At 39.2% G+C, this 17232-nt stretch overlaps 4 protein-coding genes across 4 annotated transcripts; all 4 read left to right on the top strand.

Annotated features, from left to right (window-relative positions):
* The first annotated feature begins 26 nt into the window (after window positions 1-26).
* Window positions 27-1787, top strand: LOC148911737 (polyadenylate-binding protein 4-like). Its single transcript, XM_089028737.1, has 4 exons — window positions 27-62; window positions 246-314; window positions 769-1110; window positions 1390-1787. The coding sequence occupies exons 1-4, from the start codon at window positions 27-29 to the stop codon at window positions 1657-1659; spliced, it is 717 nt and encodes a 238-aa protein (XP_088884863.1). The 3' UTR covers window positions 1660-1787.
* Window positions 1788-3978: 2191 nt separating this feature from the next.
* On the top strand, window positions 3979-5174 carry LOC116287374 (uncharacterized). Its single transcript, XM_031694049.2, has 2 exons — window positions 3979-4404; window positions 4898-5174. Exons 1-2 carry the CDS (start codon window positions 4048-4050, stop codon window positions 5135-5137), a joined length of 597 nt encoding a protein of 198 aa, XP_031549909.2. The 5' UTR covers window positions 3979-4047; the 3' UTR covers window positions 5138-5174.
* A 198-nt stretch (window positions 5175-5372) lies between these two features.
* On the top strand, window positions 5373-6720 carry LOC148911736 (polyadenylate-binding protein 1A-like). Its single transcript, XM_089028736.1, has 2 exons — window positions 5373-5378; window positions 6280-6720. Exons 1-2 carry the CDS (start codon window positions 5373-5375, stop codon window positions 6718-6720), a joined length of 447 nt encoding a protein of 148 aa, XP_088884862.1.
* Window positions 6721-7178: 458 nt separating this feature from the next.
* Window positions 7179-14936, top strand: LOC148911735 (uncharacterized). Its single transcript, XM_089028735.1, has 8 exons — window positions 7179-7603; window positions 8069-8485; window positions 8951-9370; window positions 9970-10038; window positions 10513-10854; window positions 12269-12610; window positions 12890-13306; window positions 13776-14936. The coding sequence occupies exons 1-8, from the start codon at window positions 7247-7249 to the stop codon at window positions 14043-14045; spliced, it is 2634 nt and encodes an 877-aa protein (XP_088884861.1). The 5' UTR covers window positions 7179-7246; the 3' UTR covers window positions 14046-14936.
* The last annotated feature ends 2296 nt before the right edge of the window (window positions 14937-17232 follow it).

The raw sequence follows: 17232 nt of genomic DNA, 5'->3' as shown, positions 1-17232 counted from the left end.
ATATTCTGGCTTTTATAGTACATATAATGTATATATGTTCAGTTATTATTTACTGGTGTATAGTACGTAATATATTAATATTAATTAATTAATATATATAATACTGGCTTATAGTACATAATATATTAATATTAATTAATATATATTATACTGGTGTATAGTACATAATGATGTTCTTATATGTTCAGTAATATATCATGGAGTTTTAAGAGTTACAATGTTTATTATTTTCAATCTTATTCTAGGCTGCCGGACAACAAGTTGGACAGGTGTTCCCTCAAGCTGGAGGCTTTTACATGCCTCAAATGCAACCGGTATGTGGGCTAGTACTGGTGTTAAAACTACAGTACAATTTATAGGGTTTTTAAAGCTAATTTATACCTCTAGAACATCTACCTAGTTGAAGAGAGACTTATAGGTCAATATATCTAGTAGTTTAGTCTTATTACCATTGTTGTTGAAGTGCAATGCTTGCAGGGCTTACTGCAGTTTTCGATATTCAAGGAACTCAGTAGTTACAAGCTGCAAGCTGGAATTTTTTTGAATTCATTGGATACCTTTTTATGTTGTTGACTGGCGGCAGCTGAAAAACTAGTTTAACAACAAGCTGTTGGAATGTCTGAGTTTCGCTCATTGGCAAACAAAGCATCAAACTTTGAGGGTCGCACTTCAAGAATGATCATAGTAATTTATTTTAATATTAAGCCATAAGAGCAATAATATTATGATACAATGTGCTTAGAAATAAACAATTATTTTACCTTAAAGGGTCAGGGTCCATTCTTTGGACCACAGATGCCACAAGTCCGCCCTCGCTGGAACATGCAACAACCACAACAACAGATGCGACCTGGTGTACCAAACATGCCCAGTGCAGGGCAGGTACCCAGAGCTCGTGGTGTGCGTCAAGTTGTACCAAGGGGAGCGGGTCCACAGTCAGGTGTCCCTCAAGGCATGCAGGGTGGCGGACAACGCATGCCCAATGTGCAGATGTCCCAGCCGCCCCAGAGAGTACCAGGTGGACAAAGTCAAGTCAGACCTAGCTATAAGTTCTCTCAGACTGTGCGCAACCAACCTTCTGCAGATGCACAGCAAGGCCTTCAAGTTTCAGTATGTACACTGAATATTGCATAGCAATAGATGTAATTCGTCTCGATGTAATATTTTTTCCATTGGAAGATCATGTGTCCTTCTCTTGAGAATAAGATTCTGTTACACTTGCTGGGTTACACTTGATATCAAGAATGTCCATTAACTGGGGTCAATAGGTTTTTTTAATCACCTGATAAAATCTTTGTCTAGTTTGTTTATTTATTTATCTATCAATTTATTATTTTTTTAATTGATTGATTTATTAATTATTAGTAATATCCCTGTGTTATTGTGTAGGGCCAAGAGCCTCTTCTCCCAAGTGTCCTGGCACAAGCAACTCCCCAAGAACAGAAACAGATGTTAGGTGAACGTCTGTTCCCCCTGATCCAAAACACCCACCCAGACCTGGCTGGTAAGATCACTGGCATGTTGCTAGAGATTGACAACACTGAGCTCTTGCACATGTTAGAATCTCATGAAGCCCTGCAAGCCAAGGTTGAAGAAGCAGTAGGTGTCCTCAAGGCACATCATGCTAAAGATACCTTGGCTCAAGAAGGACAGAACTGAAGATGAACAAGAACGATGATAGAGATAGACCAAACAAGTGGGACATGGATGTGACTTATTATGTTAGTATTTACTTTTACCGGATGTGACAATTTGTTCAAGTTCAAATAAAGTTCTCTTTAAAACTGGGACCTCTTGTGATTCTATATAAGATCACTCTACTGCATTGCACGAGACCTAAACTGGGCTAGACTGCATGGAGCAACTTCAGAATACCCGGCCAAGCACTTCATTTTAGTATAAATCAAGTGCTTTGAAAACGATGCAATAGAGTGCAAAGAATTAATCTGTGAAACACTAATTACTAAATAGTACAAAATAGTGCTAATTAAACAATAGGAAACGATGGAATTTGCATGAACCCTCAGAATATATTAGTACATAATATTACATATTATATCTGAAAACCAGGCCATTTTAGATTAAACTGTTTCGCTAGGATCAAATTTCGTTGAATTTTCTAATGGATTTGGCGATTCTATCCCCCACATAAACAAGCAGTGACGTCATAGTGAAATAGGACAATTCAAAATATAACCACACAGAGTAAAAGAAGTGTTATTTCTCAGTGATCAGGTAAAATTTCGAGGCTTCATTTCACGTTTCAATGATTTTATTGAATTTTTTTGAAGAATCCACATACATTTCCTTATGACATGACACCACAGAAACCAAGCTTGGGCTACCTGTGATTTTACAAATTTCAATTTTTATTTCGGGCTTCCTGTGTGATTCAACATGGCATGCAAAGGGTCAATTTTATTCTTTAGTAAGAATTTCGGTTTATTTCTCACTATTCTCTCAAAATGTTCAACAACTACAAAAGAGAAATGCCACTTCCAACAGCTTTAAAAGCATAGTTCCGGTATGTACACTGAATATTGCATAAAAATAGACGTAATTCGTCTCGGTATAACGGTTTTCCTCTTTGAAGACCTGACTTGAAAATACTTTACTTCTTGATATAAGACTACATGAAATGGCACTATTCCGGAATAAAGTTTAAGGTTAGGTTTTTATTTAGTTTGGGTAGAGATTAGGGTTAGGGTTTCAAGACTTTATAATCGATACTTAATAATCAAATAATGCCATTTCAAAATAAGATTATTGTTCGAATCGTATCTATACTCATTCAGTCTTCTCAACTGTTCAACAAAAAATGATACTCTAGGGAATGACATGTGGTGTGAAAACTTTGCACTACAATGATTTAGCTCTATTGCCTGGGGGGGGGGGGGGGGGAGTACTCCTCTATATTTGCTATACAGGTACGTGCCGCCAAACAGGGTATGGTTTTCAGCGATTTCTATCAACTTATAAAATCTTTGACTCTCATTTTTGTTTTACTTCAAATGGTACTGGTCTGAAACACTGACAACCATGTTTGTTAACCAGAAAGAATTCTATCGACGACTTCTAAGGATGCAGAGAAATTAAGTCGCAATCAGAATTTTTTTCAACTTGGCATGGACATACCCCAACATATTCTTGTTCAAAAAATGAAATAAAAAAAGGGGGTCACCAAATTCGTTTCTTTGCTAAACGCTGAAGAAATATAGTATTCATCGAGGGGAAAAGGAGCGCTACAGAGTACTGCACATAGCAAAACTACAGTTTATCATGCACAGAAACTCCAGCCTCGGCTAGGAACTATTATTTGTGGTCACTGAATGGAACTGTAGAAAGGAATAGTGATCAAAGAAATGTTTCGAAAAAAAGTCAAAAAAATCAGAGAAATGTAGAAAACAAATTAATGGCCATCAAATGTTACTTTCTTTAACATTTCTAAATTAAAAGCATGGAAGTAAGAGTTAGTGAAGAGGATTTATCACAACGCATGCCCAGTGACAGTGCAGATGTCCCAGCAGCCTCAGAGAGTACCAGGCAGATCAAGCCAACTCAGACCTAGCTACAAGTTCTCTCAGACTGTGCGCAACCAGCCTTCTGCAGATGCACAGCAGGGCATTCAAGTTACGGTATGTACACTGAATATTGCATAGCAATAGACCTAATTCATCTCAGTGTGATATTTTCCCATTGGAAGATCACGTGTCCTTCTCTTGAGAATAAGATTCTTTGTTTGAATTGTATCCATATTCATGTGTCTTCTCAAGTGCAACTGTTAAACAAAGACATGGTAGTCTAGGGGTTGACACCAGGTCTGAAATGGAAAAAAAAATACGACATTTATTTATTTATTTGTTTGCTTATTTATTCATTTTTTACTTATTTGTTTGTTTATTTGTTTGTTTGTTTATTTATTTATTGGTATTTTTAATCAACTTATTTATCAATTATTACTACTAATATTCCTGTGTTATTGCGTAGGGCCAACAGCCTCTTCTCCCAAGTGTCCTGGCACAAGCAACTCCCCAAGAACAGAAACAGATGTTAGGTGAACGTCTGTTCCCCCTGATCCAAAACACCCACCCAGACCTGGCTGGTAAAATCACTGGCATGTTGCTTAAGATTGACAACACTGGGCTCTTGCACATGTTAGAGTCTCATGAAGTGCTGCAAGCCAAGGTTGAAGAAGCAGTAGATGCCCTCAAGGTACATCATGCTAAAGATACAGATGTCCTTCAAGGCATGCAGGGGGGTGGACAACGCATGCCAAATGTGCAAATGTCCCAGCAGCCTCAGAGAGTACCAGATGGATCATGCCAAGTCAGACCTAGCTACAAGTTCTCTCAGGCTGTACGCAGCCAGCGTTCTGCAGATGCACAGCAAGGCATCCAAGCTCTGGTATGTACACTGAATATTGCATAGCAATAGACGTAATTCGTCTCAGTGTAATATTTTCCCATTGGAAGATCACGTGTCCTTCTCTTGAGAATAAGATTCTTTGTTTGAGTTGTATATAAATATTCATGTATCTTCTCATATACAACCGTTAAACAAAAAAATGATACTAAAGAGAATGACATGTGGTCTGAAATTGGAAAGCATTGCACCACAAGGAACAAGGTCTATTGCTGGGTTACACTTGACATCATTTCCTGTCCCATGCAGAATGTTCATCAGCTGAATCCGGTCTGGTTGACAGCACATGGTGGTCAGTGTTTGAACAGCATTTGGAGCAGATAATAAGATTCAAAGACTTTTATCAGCTGATTGAAACTCAGCAATACTATTTTTTTATCACCTGATAAAATCTTTGACTCTCATTTGTTTATTGGTTTATTTATTAATCAATTTATTATTTTATTATTACTAATATTCCTGTGTTATTGCGTAGGGCCAAGAGCCTCTTCTCCCAAGTGTCCTGGCACAAGCAACTCCCCAAGAACAGAAACAGGTGTTAGGACAACGCATGCCCAATGAGCAGATGTCCCACCAGCCTCAAAGAGTACCAGGAGGATTGAGCCAAGTCAGACCTAGCTACAAGTTCTCTCAGACTGTGCACAATGAGCCTTCTGCAAATGCACAGCAGGGCATTCAAGTTCCGGTATGTACACTGAATATTGCACAGCAATAGACCTAATTCATCTCAGCATAATATTTTACCGTTGGAAGATCACATGCCCTTCTCTTGAGAATAAGATTCTTTGTTTGAGTTGTATCCATATTCATGTGTCTTCTCATGTGCAACCGTTCAACAAAAAATGATATTCAAGGGAATGATATGGTCTGAAATGGGAAAGCAGCACCACAAGATCTATTGCTGGGTTTCACTTGATGTCATCGGCTGAATCCGGTTTGGTTGACAGCACATGGTGGTCAGTGTTTAACCACCAGTTGGAGCAGATAATTAGATAGGAAGACTTTTATCAGCTGAGTGAAACTTAGCAATTTCTGAGTTTTTTTCTTCACCTGATAAAATCTTTCTTTTCGGGAAGCACGGGTGGGGTAGCGATGTGAGTGCTCGCCTCTCATCAATGCGACCCGAGTTCAAGTCCCGCCGGATTCAGTGTTGTATATGAATAGAGTTGTTTGTTGGTTCTCTCCTGTGTAGTATATGAGTAGAGTTGTTTGTTGGTTCTCTCCTGTGTAGTATGTGAGTAGAGTTGTTTGTTGGTTCTCTCCTGTGTAGTATGTGAGTAGAGTTGTTTGTTGGTTCTCTCCTGTGTTGTATATGAATAGAGTTGTTTGTTGGTTCTCTCCTGTGTAGTATATGAGTAGAGTCGTTTGTTGGTTCTCTCCTGTGTAGTATGTGAGTAGAGTTGTTTGTTGGTTCTCTCCTGTGTAGTATGTGAGTAGAGTTGTTTGTTGGTTCTCTCCTGTGCAGTATGTGAGTAGAGTTGTTTGTTGGTTCTCTCCTGTGTAGTGTGTGAGTAGAGTTGTTTGTTGGTTCTCTCCTGTGTAGTATGTGAGTAGAGTTGTTTGTTGGTTCTCTCCTGTGTAGTATGTGAGTAGAGTTGTTTGTTGGTTCTCTCCTGTGCTTCAAGGGTTTTCCGGGTTCTCCGGTTTTCCTCCCTCCGCAAAAATCAACTTCTAAATTCCAATTCGATCACAGAATGAGGGCCACAGGTTTGTTAGCCACTGGCTATTAAGTGCTACCCTCGTAAAAAAAGGACTTTATTTATTTTATTTTATTATTTTGACTCTCATTTGTTTATTGGTTTATTTATTAATCAATTTATTATTTTATTATTACTAATATTCCTGTGTTATCGGTAGGGCCAAGAGCCTCTTCTCCCAAGTGTCCTGGCACAAGCAACTCCCCAAGAACAGAAACAGATGTTAGGTGAACGTCTGTTCCCCCTGATCCAAAACACCCACCCAGACCTGGCTGGTAAAATCACTGGCATGTTGGTAGAGATTGACAACACTGAGCTCTTACACATGTTAGAGTCTCATGAAGCCCTGCAAGCCAAGGTTGAAAAAGCAGTAGGTGTCCTCAAGGAGCATCATGCTAAAGATACAGGTGTCCTTCAAGGCATGCAGGGTGGCGGACAACGCATGCCAGATAGGCAAATGTCCCAGCAGCCTCGGAGAGTATCAGGTGGACCAAGCCAAGTCAGACCTAGCTATAAGTTCTCTCAGACTGTGCGCAACCAGCTTTCTGCAGATATACAGCAAGGCATTCAAGTTCTGGTATATACACTGAATATTGCATAGCAATAGACCTATTTCATATCATTGTAATATTTTCCCGTTGGAAGATCACGTGTCCTTCTCTTGAGAATAGATTCTTTGTTTGAATTGTATCTATATTCATGTGTCTTCTCATGTGCAACCGTTAAACAAAAAATGATACTCCAGAGAATGACGCATGGTCTGAAATGGGAAAGCATTGCACCACAAGGAACAAGGTCTATCGCTGGGTTTCACATGACGTCATTTCCTGTCCCATGCGGAATGTTCATCAGCTGAATCCGGTCTGGTTGACAGCACATGGTGATCAGTGTTTAACCACCAGTTGGAGCAGATAATAAGATTCAAAGACTTTTATCAGCTGATTGAAACTCAGCAATACTGTTTTTTTTATCACCTGATAAAATCTTTGACTCTCATTTGTTTATTGGTTTAATTATTAATCAATTTATTATTTTATCATTACTAATATTCCTGTGTTATTGTGTAGGGCCAAGAGCCTCTTCTCCCAAGTGTCCTGGCACAAGCAACTCCCCAAGAACAGAAACAGATGTTAGGTGAACGTCTGTTCCCCCTGATCCAAAACACCCACCCAGACCTGGCTGGTAAAATCACTGGCATGTTGCTAGAAATTGACAACACTGAGCTCTTACACATGTTAGAATCTCATGAAGCCCTGCAAGCCAAGGTTGAAGAAGCAGTAGGTGTCCTCAAGGAGCATCATGCTAAAGATACAGATGTCCTTCAAGGTATGCAGGGGGGTGGACAACACATGCCAAATGAGCAAATGTCCCAGCAGCCTCGGAGAGTATCAGGCAGACCAAGCCAAGTCAGACCTAGCTACAAGTTCTCTCAGGCTGTGCACAACCAGCCTTCTGAAGATGCACAGCAAGGCATCCAAGTTCCAGTATGTACACTTAATATTGCATAGCAATAGTCGTAACTCGAAGATCATGGGTCCTTCTCTTGAGAATAAGATACTTTGTTTGAGTTGTATCCATATTCATGTGTCTTCTCAAGTACAACCGTTCAACAAAAAATGATACTCCAGAGAATGACGCATGGTCTGAAATGGGAAAGCATTGCACCACAAGGAACAAGGTCTATCGCTGGGTTTCACATGACGTCATTTCCTGTCCCATGCGGAATGTTCATCAGCTGAATCCGGTCTGGTTGACAGCACATGGTGATCAGTGTTTAACCACCAGTTGGAGCAGATAATAAGATTCAAAGACTTTTATCAGCTGATTGAAACTCAGCAATACTGTTTTTTTATCACCTGATAAAATCTTTGACTCTCATTTGTTTATTGGTTTAATTATTAATCAATTTATTATTTTATCATTACTAATATTCCTGTGTTATTGTGTAGGGCCAAGAGCCTCTTCTCCCAAGTGTCCTGGCACAAGCAACTCCCCAAGAACAGAAACAGATGTTAGGTGAACGTCTGTTCCCCCTGATCCAAAACAACCACCCAGACCTGGCTGGTAAAATCACTGGCATGTTGCTAGAGATTGACAACAATGAGCTCTTACACATGTTAGAATCTCATGAAGCCCTGCAAGCCAAGGTTGAAGAAGCAGTAGGTGTCCTCAAGGAGCATCATGCTAAAGATACAGATGTCCTTCAAGGTATGCAGGGGGGTGGACAACACATGCCAAATGAGCAAATGTCCCAGCAGCCTCGGAGAGTATCAGGCAGACCAAGCCAAGTCAGACCTAGCTACAAGTTCTCTCAGGCTGTGCACAACCAGCCTTCTGAAGATGCACAGCAAGGCATCCAAGTTCCAGTATGTACACTTAATATTGCATAGCAATAGTCGTAACTCGAAGATCATGGGTCCTTCTCTTGAGAATAAGATACTTTGTTTGAGTTGTATCCATATTCATGTGTCTTCTCAAGTACAACCGTTCAACAAAAAATGATACTCCAGAGAATGACGCATGGTCTGAAATGGGAAAGCATTGCACCACAAGGAACAAGGTCTATCGCTGGGTTTCACATGACGTCATTTCCTGTCCCATGCGGAATGTTCATCAGCTGAATCCGGTCTGGTTGACAGCACATGGTGATCAGTGTTTAACCACCAGTTGGAGCAGATAATAAGATTCAAAGACTTTTATCAGCTGATTGAAACTCAGCAATACTGTTTTTTTATCACCTGATAAAATCTTTGACTCTCATTTGTTTATTGGTTTAATTATTAATCAATTTATTATTTTATCATTACTAATATTCCTGTGTTATTGTGTAGGGCCAAGAGCCTCTTCTCCCAAGTGTCCTGGCACAAGCAACTCCCCAAGACCAGAAACAGATGTTAGGTGAACGTCTGTTCCCCCTGATCCAAAACAACCACCCAGACCTGGCTGGTAAAATCACTGGCATGTTGCTAGAGATTGACAACAATGAGCTCTTACACATGTTAGAATCTCATGAAGCCCTGCAAGCCAAGGTTGAAGAAGCAGTAGGTGTCCTCAAGGAGCATCATGCTAAAGATACAGATGTCCTTCAAGGTATGCAGGGGGGTGGACAACACATGCCAAATGAGCAAATGTCCCAGCAGCCTCAGAGAATAGGCAAAGGCAGACCAAGCCAAGTCAGACCTAGCTATAAGTTTTCTCAAACTGTGTGCAACCAGCCTTCTGAAGATGCACAGCAAGGCATCCCAGTTCTGGTATGTACACTGAATATTGCATAGCAATAGACCTAATTCTTCTCAGTGTAGTATTTTCCCATTGGAAGATCACGTGTCCTTCTCTTGAGAATAGATTCTTTGTTTGAATTTTATCCATATTTGTTTAGTCTTCTCATGCACAACAGTTAAACACAGAAATGACAAGGCCTTACCAAGGGGGGTTCAAAGTTCCCATGTTTCCCATGATTTGACTGGCTTATAGTACATAATAATGTTCATATATATTCATTATATTATTTACTGGTGTATAGTACATAATATATTAATATTAATTAATATGTATTATACTGGTGTATAGTACATAATAATGTTCATATATATTCATTATATTATTTACTGGTGTATAGTACATAATATATTAATATTAATTAATTAATATATATAATACTGGTGTATAGTACATAATAATGTTCATATATATTCATTATATTATTTACTGGTGTATAGTACATAATATATTAATATTAATTAATATATATTATACTGGTGTATAGTACATAATGATGTTCTTATATGTTCAGTATATTATCATTGAGTTTAAGAGTTACAATGTTTATTATTTTTCAATCTTGTTCTAGGCTGCTGGCCAACAAGTTGGACAGGTGTTCCCTCAAGCTGGAGGCTTTTACGTGCCTCAAATGCAACCGGTATGTTGGGCTAGTACTGGTGTTAAAACTACAGTACAATTTATAGGGTGTTTAAAGCTAATTTATACCTCTAGAACATCTACCTAGTTGAAGAGAGACTGATAGGTCAATATATCTAGTAGTTTAGTCTTATGTTGTTGAAGTGCAACGCTTGCAGGGCTTACTGCAGTTTTCGATATTCAAGGAACTCAGTAGTTACAAGCTGCAAGCTGGAATTCTTTTTTTTTTTTGTCTGTTGTCAATCAAAAATAATCAGTGGATACCTTTTTATGTTGTTGACTGGCGGCAGCTGAAAAACTAGTTTAACAACAAGCTGTTGGAATGTCTGAGTTTCGCTCATTGGCAAACAAAGCATCAAACTTTGAGGGTCGCACTTCAAGAATGATCGTAGTAATTTATTTTAATATTAAGCCATAAGAGCAATAATATTATGATACAATGTGCTTAGAAATAAACAATTATTTTACTTTAAAGGGTCAGGGTCCATTCTTTGGACCACAGATGCCACAAGTCCGCCCACGCTGGAACATGCAACAACCTCAACAACAGATGCGACCTGGTGTACCAAACATGCCCAGTGCAGGGCAGGTACCCAGAGCTCGTGTTGTGCGTCAAGTTGTACCAAGGGGAGTGGGTCCACAGTCAGGTGTCCCTCAAGGCATGCAAGGTGGAGGACAACGCATGCCCAATGTGCAGATGTCCCAGCCGCCCCAGAGAGTACCAGGTGGACAAAGTCAAGTCAGACCTAGCTATGAGTTCTCTCAGACTGTGCGCAACCAGCCTTCTGCACATGCACAGCAAGGCATTCAAGTTCCGGTATGTACACTGAATATTGCATTTATTACAAGACCAAATTATTTGATTCCATAAACCTGACTCACTAGCTGTAAAAAGTTCTTTCTGTTCCCCTGTTTCAGACCACATGTCATTCCTTTGAAAGAAAGGGTTAGTACTGAGAAACAAAGAAATAATACTCAAGGGAATGACATTTAGGTGATAATAGTGTTTCAGTGGATTGGAGCTGTTACTGTAATAATCCAATAGTGTTTGTTTTGTCTAGTAGGTAGGTTCATAAATAAATATATTAACTTTGTTTATAGAGGATAACACTTGACAGTAATTCAACTGATAAACTCGTGGTCCTCTGTTAACGTCTCTAGTTAATTAGGAACAGGATCGCCATTAATATGATCATCCGAGCCACATGAAGGTCTAAACATTTGCAGATGTAATTACAAAGGCAGCACCTTCTCCTCATTTATTTTAAGACCCTGAGTGTTGGTCTGACCGAGGCTTAAACAACGCCCTTCCGCACAACAGACCGACGCTCTTACCAACTGAGCTAGCCAGGTGGCGGTTCATTAGTTGCTTGTTAGTTTTTCTCCTGTGTTTCGAGGGTTTTTCACATTGTTGATGGGAGGATATAGCTTGGAGAATGCTGAATTAAAGCAAATGTATAGTAATATAAAAGCTAATGTTGGCAAAAATACCATAAATTGGCTGCTTGTTTTGAGAACACTAATAGTAGATTAAAGTGGTGTTAGAAAACTCATTAATAATTCATGAAGGAAAGACAATAGAAATCATGACCATGAAGGAGGTTTTATATCTGATATAGATTCGTCTTCATTTGCATAAACTTTGACTTGGATTTTCTCTATCAAACTTGGTTCATTTCGTAAAGAATTCTGTACAATATGAGAACATACATCATGAGTTTTCGAAGATGTTTAATAAACTCGCAGATCGTGTTTTATCAGGTCTAAAACCACTCGGCTACACCTCATGTTTTACCCGATAAAACACTCCTGCTCATTTATTAAACACTACATAAAAAAGTATTGCAAAAATATTTTTCAGAGAATTCATACTTTTAAGGTTTACCCATGACCAACTTTAAAAAGATTTTAGGTCACTTTATAATTCAAAAAGGTTGAAAAAAATGCAGCATATGCATGAGGAAATTTTGAGGGAAATGTTGAACTGAATTAAAGATTTTAGAGGGTTAAAATCTATTTATTCAGTCTAGAATCTCCCTAAAAATATTGTTTTTTTATTTTGGTTCTTTGAATGACAGTCATTGAAATACTATTTGGTGAAGGACACATCAAAATTTGAGGGTCACACTTCAAGACTAATAATTGTAGTAATTTATTTTATTATTAAGTCATCAGAGCAATAATATTATAATGCAATGTGCGTAGAAATAAACAATTATTTTACTTTAAAGGGTCAGGGTTCATTCTTTGGACCACAGATGCCACAAGTCCGCCCTCGCTGGAACATGCAACAACCACAACAACAGATGCGACCTGGTGTACCAAACATGCCCAGTGCAGGGCAGGTACCCAGAGCTCGTGGTGTGCGTCAAGTTGTACCAAGGGGAGTGGGTCCACAGTCAGGTGTCCCTCAAGGCATGCAGGGTGGCGGACAACGCATGCCCAATGTGCAGATGTCCCAGCCGCCCCAGAGAGTACCAGGTGGACAAAGTCAAGTCAGACCTAGCTATAAGTTCTCTCAGACTGTGCACAACCAACCTTCTGCAGATGCACAGCAAGGCCTTCAAGTTTCAGTATGTACACTGAATATTGCATAGCAATAGATGTAATTCGTCTCGATGTAATATTTTTTCCATTGGAAGATCATGTGTCCTTCTCTTGAGAATAAGATTCTGTTACACTTGCTGGGTTACACTTGACATCAAGAATGTCCATTAACTGGGGTCAATAGGTTTTTTTAATCACCTGATAAAATCTTTGTCTAGTTTGTTTATTTATTTATCTATCAATTTATTATTTTTTTAATTGATTGATTTATTAATTATTAGTAATATCCCTGTGTTATTGTGTAGGGCCAAGAGCCTCTTCTCCCAAGTGTCCTGGCACAAGCAACTCCCCAAGAACAGAAACAGATGTTAGGTGAACGTCTGTTCCCCCTGATCCAAAACACCCACCCAGACCTGGCTGGTAAGATCACTGGCATGTTGCTAGAGATTGACAACACTGAGCTCTTGCACATGTTAGAATCTCATGAAGCCCTGCAAGCCAAGGTTGAAGAAGCAGTAGGTGTATTCAAGGCACATCATGCTAAAGATACAGATGTCCTTCAAGGCATGCAGGGGGGTGGACAACGCATGCCAAATGTGCAAATGTCCCAGCAGCCTCAGAGAGTACCAGATGGATCATGCCAAGTCAGACCTAGCTACAAGTTTTCTCAGACTCTGCGCAACCAGCCTTCTGCAGATGCACAGCAGGGCATTCAAGTTCTGGTATGTACACTAAATATTGCATAACAATAGTCCTAACTCGAAGATCATGAGTCCTTCTCTTGAGAATAAGATACTTTGTTTGAGTGGTATCCATATTCATGTATCTTCTCATGTACAACCGTTAAACAAAAAAATAATGATACTCCAGAGAATGACGTGTAGTCTGAAATGGGAAAGCTTTGCACCACAAGGAACAAGATCTATTGCTGGGTTTCAATTGACGTCATTACCTTCTCATGCGGAATGTTCATCAGCTGAATCCGGTTTGGTTGACAGCACATGGTGGTCAGTCTTTAACCACCAGTTGGAGCAGATAATAAGATTCAAAGACTTTTATCAGCTGATTGAAACTCAGCAATACTGTTTTTTTTATCACCTGATAAAATCTTTGACTCTCATTTGTTTATTGGTTTAATTATTAATCAATTTATTATTTTATCATTACTAATATTCCTGTGTTATTGTGTAGGGCCAAGAGCCTCTTCTCCCAAGTGTCCTGGCACAAGCAACTCCCCAAGAACAGAAACAGATGTTAGGTGAACGTCTGTTCCCCCTGATCCAAAACACCCACCCAGACCTGGCTGGTAAAATCACTGGCATGTTGCTAGAGATTGACAACAATGAGCTCTTGCACATGTTAGAGTCTCATGAAGCCCTGCAAGCCAAGGTTGAAGAAGCAGTAGGTGTCCTCAAGGCACATCATGCTAAAGATACCTTTGCTCAAGAAGGACAGAACTGAAGATGAACAAGAACGATGATAGAGATAGACCAAGCAAGGTTCTCTTGCGATTCTTTATAAGTTCACTGGCTACTCGCATTGTATGTAACCTGGACTGCGCTAGGCTGCGTAACGAGTTCTACCTAGTTCCCCCTCCCCAGTGCGCCGCTACGCAGTCTAGAACTGAGCCCAAGCTGTTGCGCTCAACAACTTTGTAGAATTTGTCAAACGCAATGCTGCGTTTAGCCTGCGTCACATCCGGAATTTTCTTCGTATTTACGAAGAAAATTCCGGATGTGACGCAGGCTATGCTGCGTTCAAAACCAAATACATTTGCACAGAAAATGAATACCAATATATTATACAGTCAATGTCATTAACGTTGTCCACCGAAAAAAGACATGACACATTTACACATTTAGACTAAAAGATACATCACGTGTTTCATTATGTATTCTTTGCCTTGTGTGCGTCAACCTGAACTTTAAATGTAAAATTCAACTCGTGAATCGAAAATCCAGAATGCCCTGACCATTTAGTGAGGATTTAAGATGGAGAATGGTATTTCAGCGTTTGTTTTATGCCAGAACCTTCGAGTAAGCACTTGATATTTCTAAATGTCTAAATGTCTAAATGGCTAAATGGCTAAATGTCTAAATGTCTAGAGGTCTAGAGGTCTAAATGTCTTTCTTTGGTGGACAACGTTAATGACATTGACTGTATATAGGCTTCAAGCATGATGGCGATTTATAACATTCTCAAAGGAGTTCTAACTTTTTTATATGAAAAGTCTAACTATTTTATATGAAAATGCATTTTGAAAAGGATTGTGGTAGTTTGCATATGAAGAGACCTTAGAGTCGGAGATATGACGTGTCACGTTTGTTTGGAAACAGATTACTACTTGATAAATGTCGTCTATCGTTGGTAAATCATTAATCCAATATTGCTACACACTCTTAAAAGTGTCAAATTCAAGCGTGTAGATGCAGATTTTTAGTTCGATTCAGTATGAGTTCGTGAAGCTAAAGTATCAGTTTTTGTCGAAATATAAGTGGAAATCATGCCTTTTCTTCATTCATCTGAGGAGAAAAAACCATTGATAAATTCTACGCTAAAGAAAGAAGATTATAAAACGTTTGAAAAAGGACAACGACTTGAACAGACAAATGTTGAGGAAGAACCAGAAGGAACTATGGAATCAAAAGTTGAGCTAGCAATGCCTGGAGAAAAAGCTAAGGAAAAATATCGATATTCATCTGGCAACGAAAATAAGAAATATAACAGACAGCGACCAAGAAGGTATTTCACAACAAAAACCAAAAGTTCCGACATTTTCGTACTCGAAATTTAAGTCGTCAAAGAAAGGTAGTTCTCTTATTGCGTGGTGGAGAGAGCTTGGTCGATGGTCGCCGGCAAAAAGAGAGGTGTTCAGGGCACTACTTCTCTTCAAATGATGGTAAAATTATAAGTTTCAAGTTTTGTTTTTGCAACACAGTGAATGCGTTATTTTGGTCACGTAATATGTATGGTCGAATGCTGTTACTCGGAGGTCAAATAAAATTTTAAGCGCATTTTCAACATTTAAAAAAAGCTTTAGTTTGAATTTTATTCTATTTAGAATGTTTATGGTAAGACATGCCGTAACATTGAAATGGCTTCCCATAAGAATGGTTATCGTATGAGTGGGAAACACGGTATACTGACTTACAGCACGTACGCGGTACGACATGACGTAACATTGAAATGGCTTCCCATAAGAATGGTTATCGTATGAGTGGGAAACATACACTACTGACTTACAGTACCTACACGGTACGACATGCCGTGACATCGAAATGGCTTCCCATAAGAATGGTTATCGTATGAGTGGGAAACGTATGGTACTGACCTACAGCACGTACACGGTACAACATGACGTAACATTGAAATGACTTCCCATAATGGTTATCGTATGAGTGGACAACATATGGAACTGACTTACGGCACGTACCTGGTACGACATGCCGTAACATTGAAATGGCTTCCCATAATGGTTATCGTATGAGTCGACAACATATGGTACTGACTTACAGCACGTACACGGTACGACTATGGAACAATACGAGTTGATTAAGGTGGCTAAAATTAGTAACGGAAAGCTCCGACCAATAGCATTCAAAGCGCGCTAAAACAGACTTCTTCTCTTTGTAGCCATTTGATTGTTAAATATAAATTGGTCAATTGATTGAAGTTTAAAATATTGGGTGTGGCATGTCGATCGTCCTTATTATGCAAAAGTTATGGGGAATTCCCGAAAAACAGTTTTTCGGGTCGGTCTCAAAAAATCCCCCATGGATTTTGTCCAAACTTAAGGACGTTGTATTTTGAGTCATGCCCTTGCTGATGAGTGAGTTTCAAGGAATCATATCCAGCCGTTTTAGAATTATACACCGTGAAAAGATGAAAAAACTTACTGACGTTTCGGACGCTGGCCCTTCGTCGGAGTAAAAGAGAAAGAAGTGATAGAAAGGAGCGTATATATGATAGAATAAGACAAAAGAAACCAATGAGAGCAAGGTAGGCAAGGAAACAAACAATCAAAAGACAAAAGAAAAGGTTAGTTGAAAATAAAGCGTTCATTAATCCCGTTGGGACTAAGAGTGCCCAAAAGGTGAATAAGCCGCATTTCTTTGGTCTTGCGACAATCATTGTTGCCGTTAAGCAAAGAAAGACCGAAAACAATGAAGTCAGAAAGAGAATGGTTAGCTAAATTAAAATGGCGAGAAACTGGTTTGGTGGGATCGTTATTGCGAATATCATAAAGATGATTGCAAATGCGATCACCAAGACGGCGGCCAGTCTCGCCCACATACAAAAGATTACAGCGGGTACATTTAATACAATATACAACATTAGAAGTGGTACAAACAAAATGGTCAGTGATTTTAACAGTTGATTTAGGACCGACAACAGAAATGTGAGAGGCTATGTGAGGACAAGTATAACAACGTTTACGAGAACAGCGAAAAGTACCAGGTTCTTTGTTAGAGGGAAGAACTCCCTTGACCAAGAAAGAACGGAGATTACGATCACGTTTATAGAAAGTTTTTTCATCTTTTCACGGTGTATAATTTACCTTTTTATCATTACTGTTTCATTAGAAACACCGACGCAGCTCACACTAGTTTTTAGCTAGTTATATCGTTTTAGAATTATGAAGCCCCAA

Source organism: Actinia tenebrosa, unplaced genomic scaffold, assembly GCF_029948245.1.
Source record: "Actinia tenebrosa isolate PJP-AT-01 unplaced genomic scaffold, QUT_ActTen_1.0 PGA_scaffold13__45_contigs__length_12533684, whole genome shotgun sequence".
Taxonomy (NCBI): domain Eukaryota; kingdom Metazoa; phylum Cnidaria; class Anthozoa; order Actiniaria; family Actiniidae; genus Actinia; species Actinia tenebrosa.
This window is presented reverse-complemented; position numbering and strand designations above follow the sequence as displayed.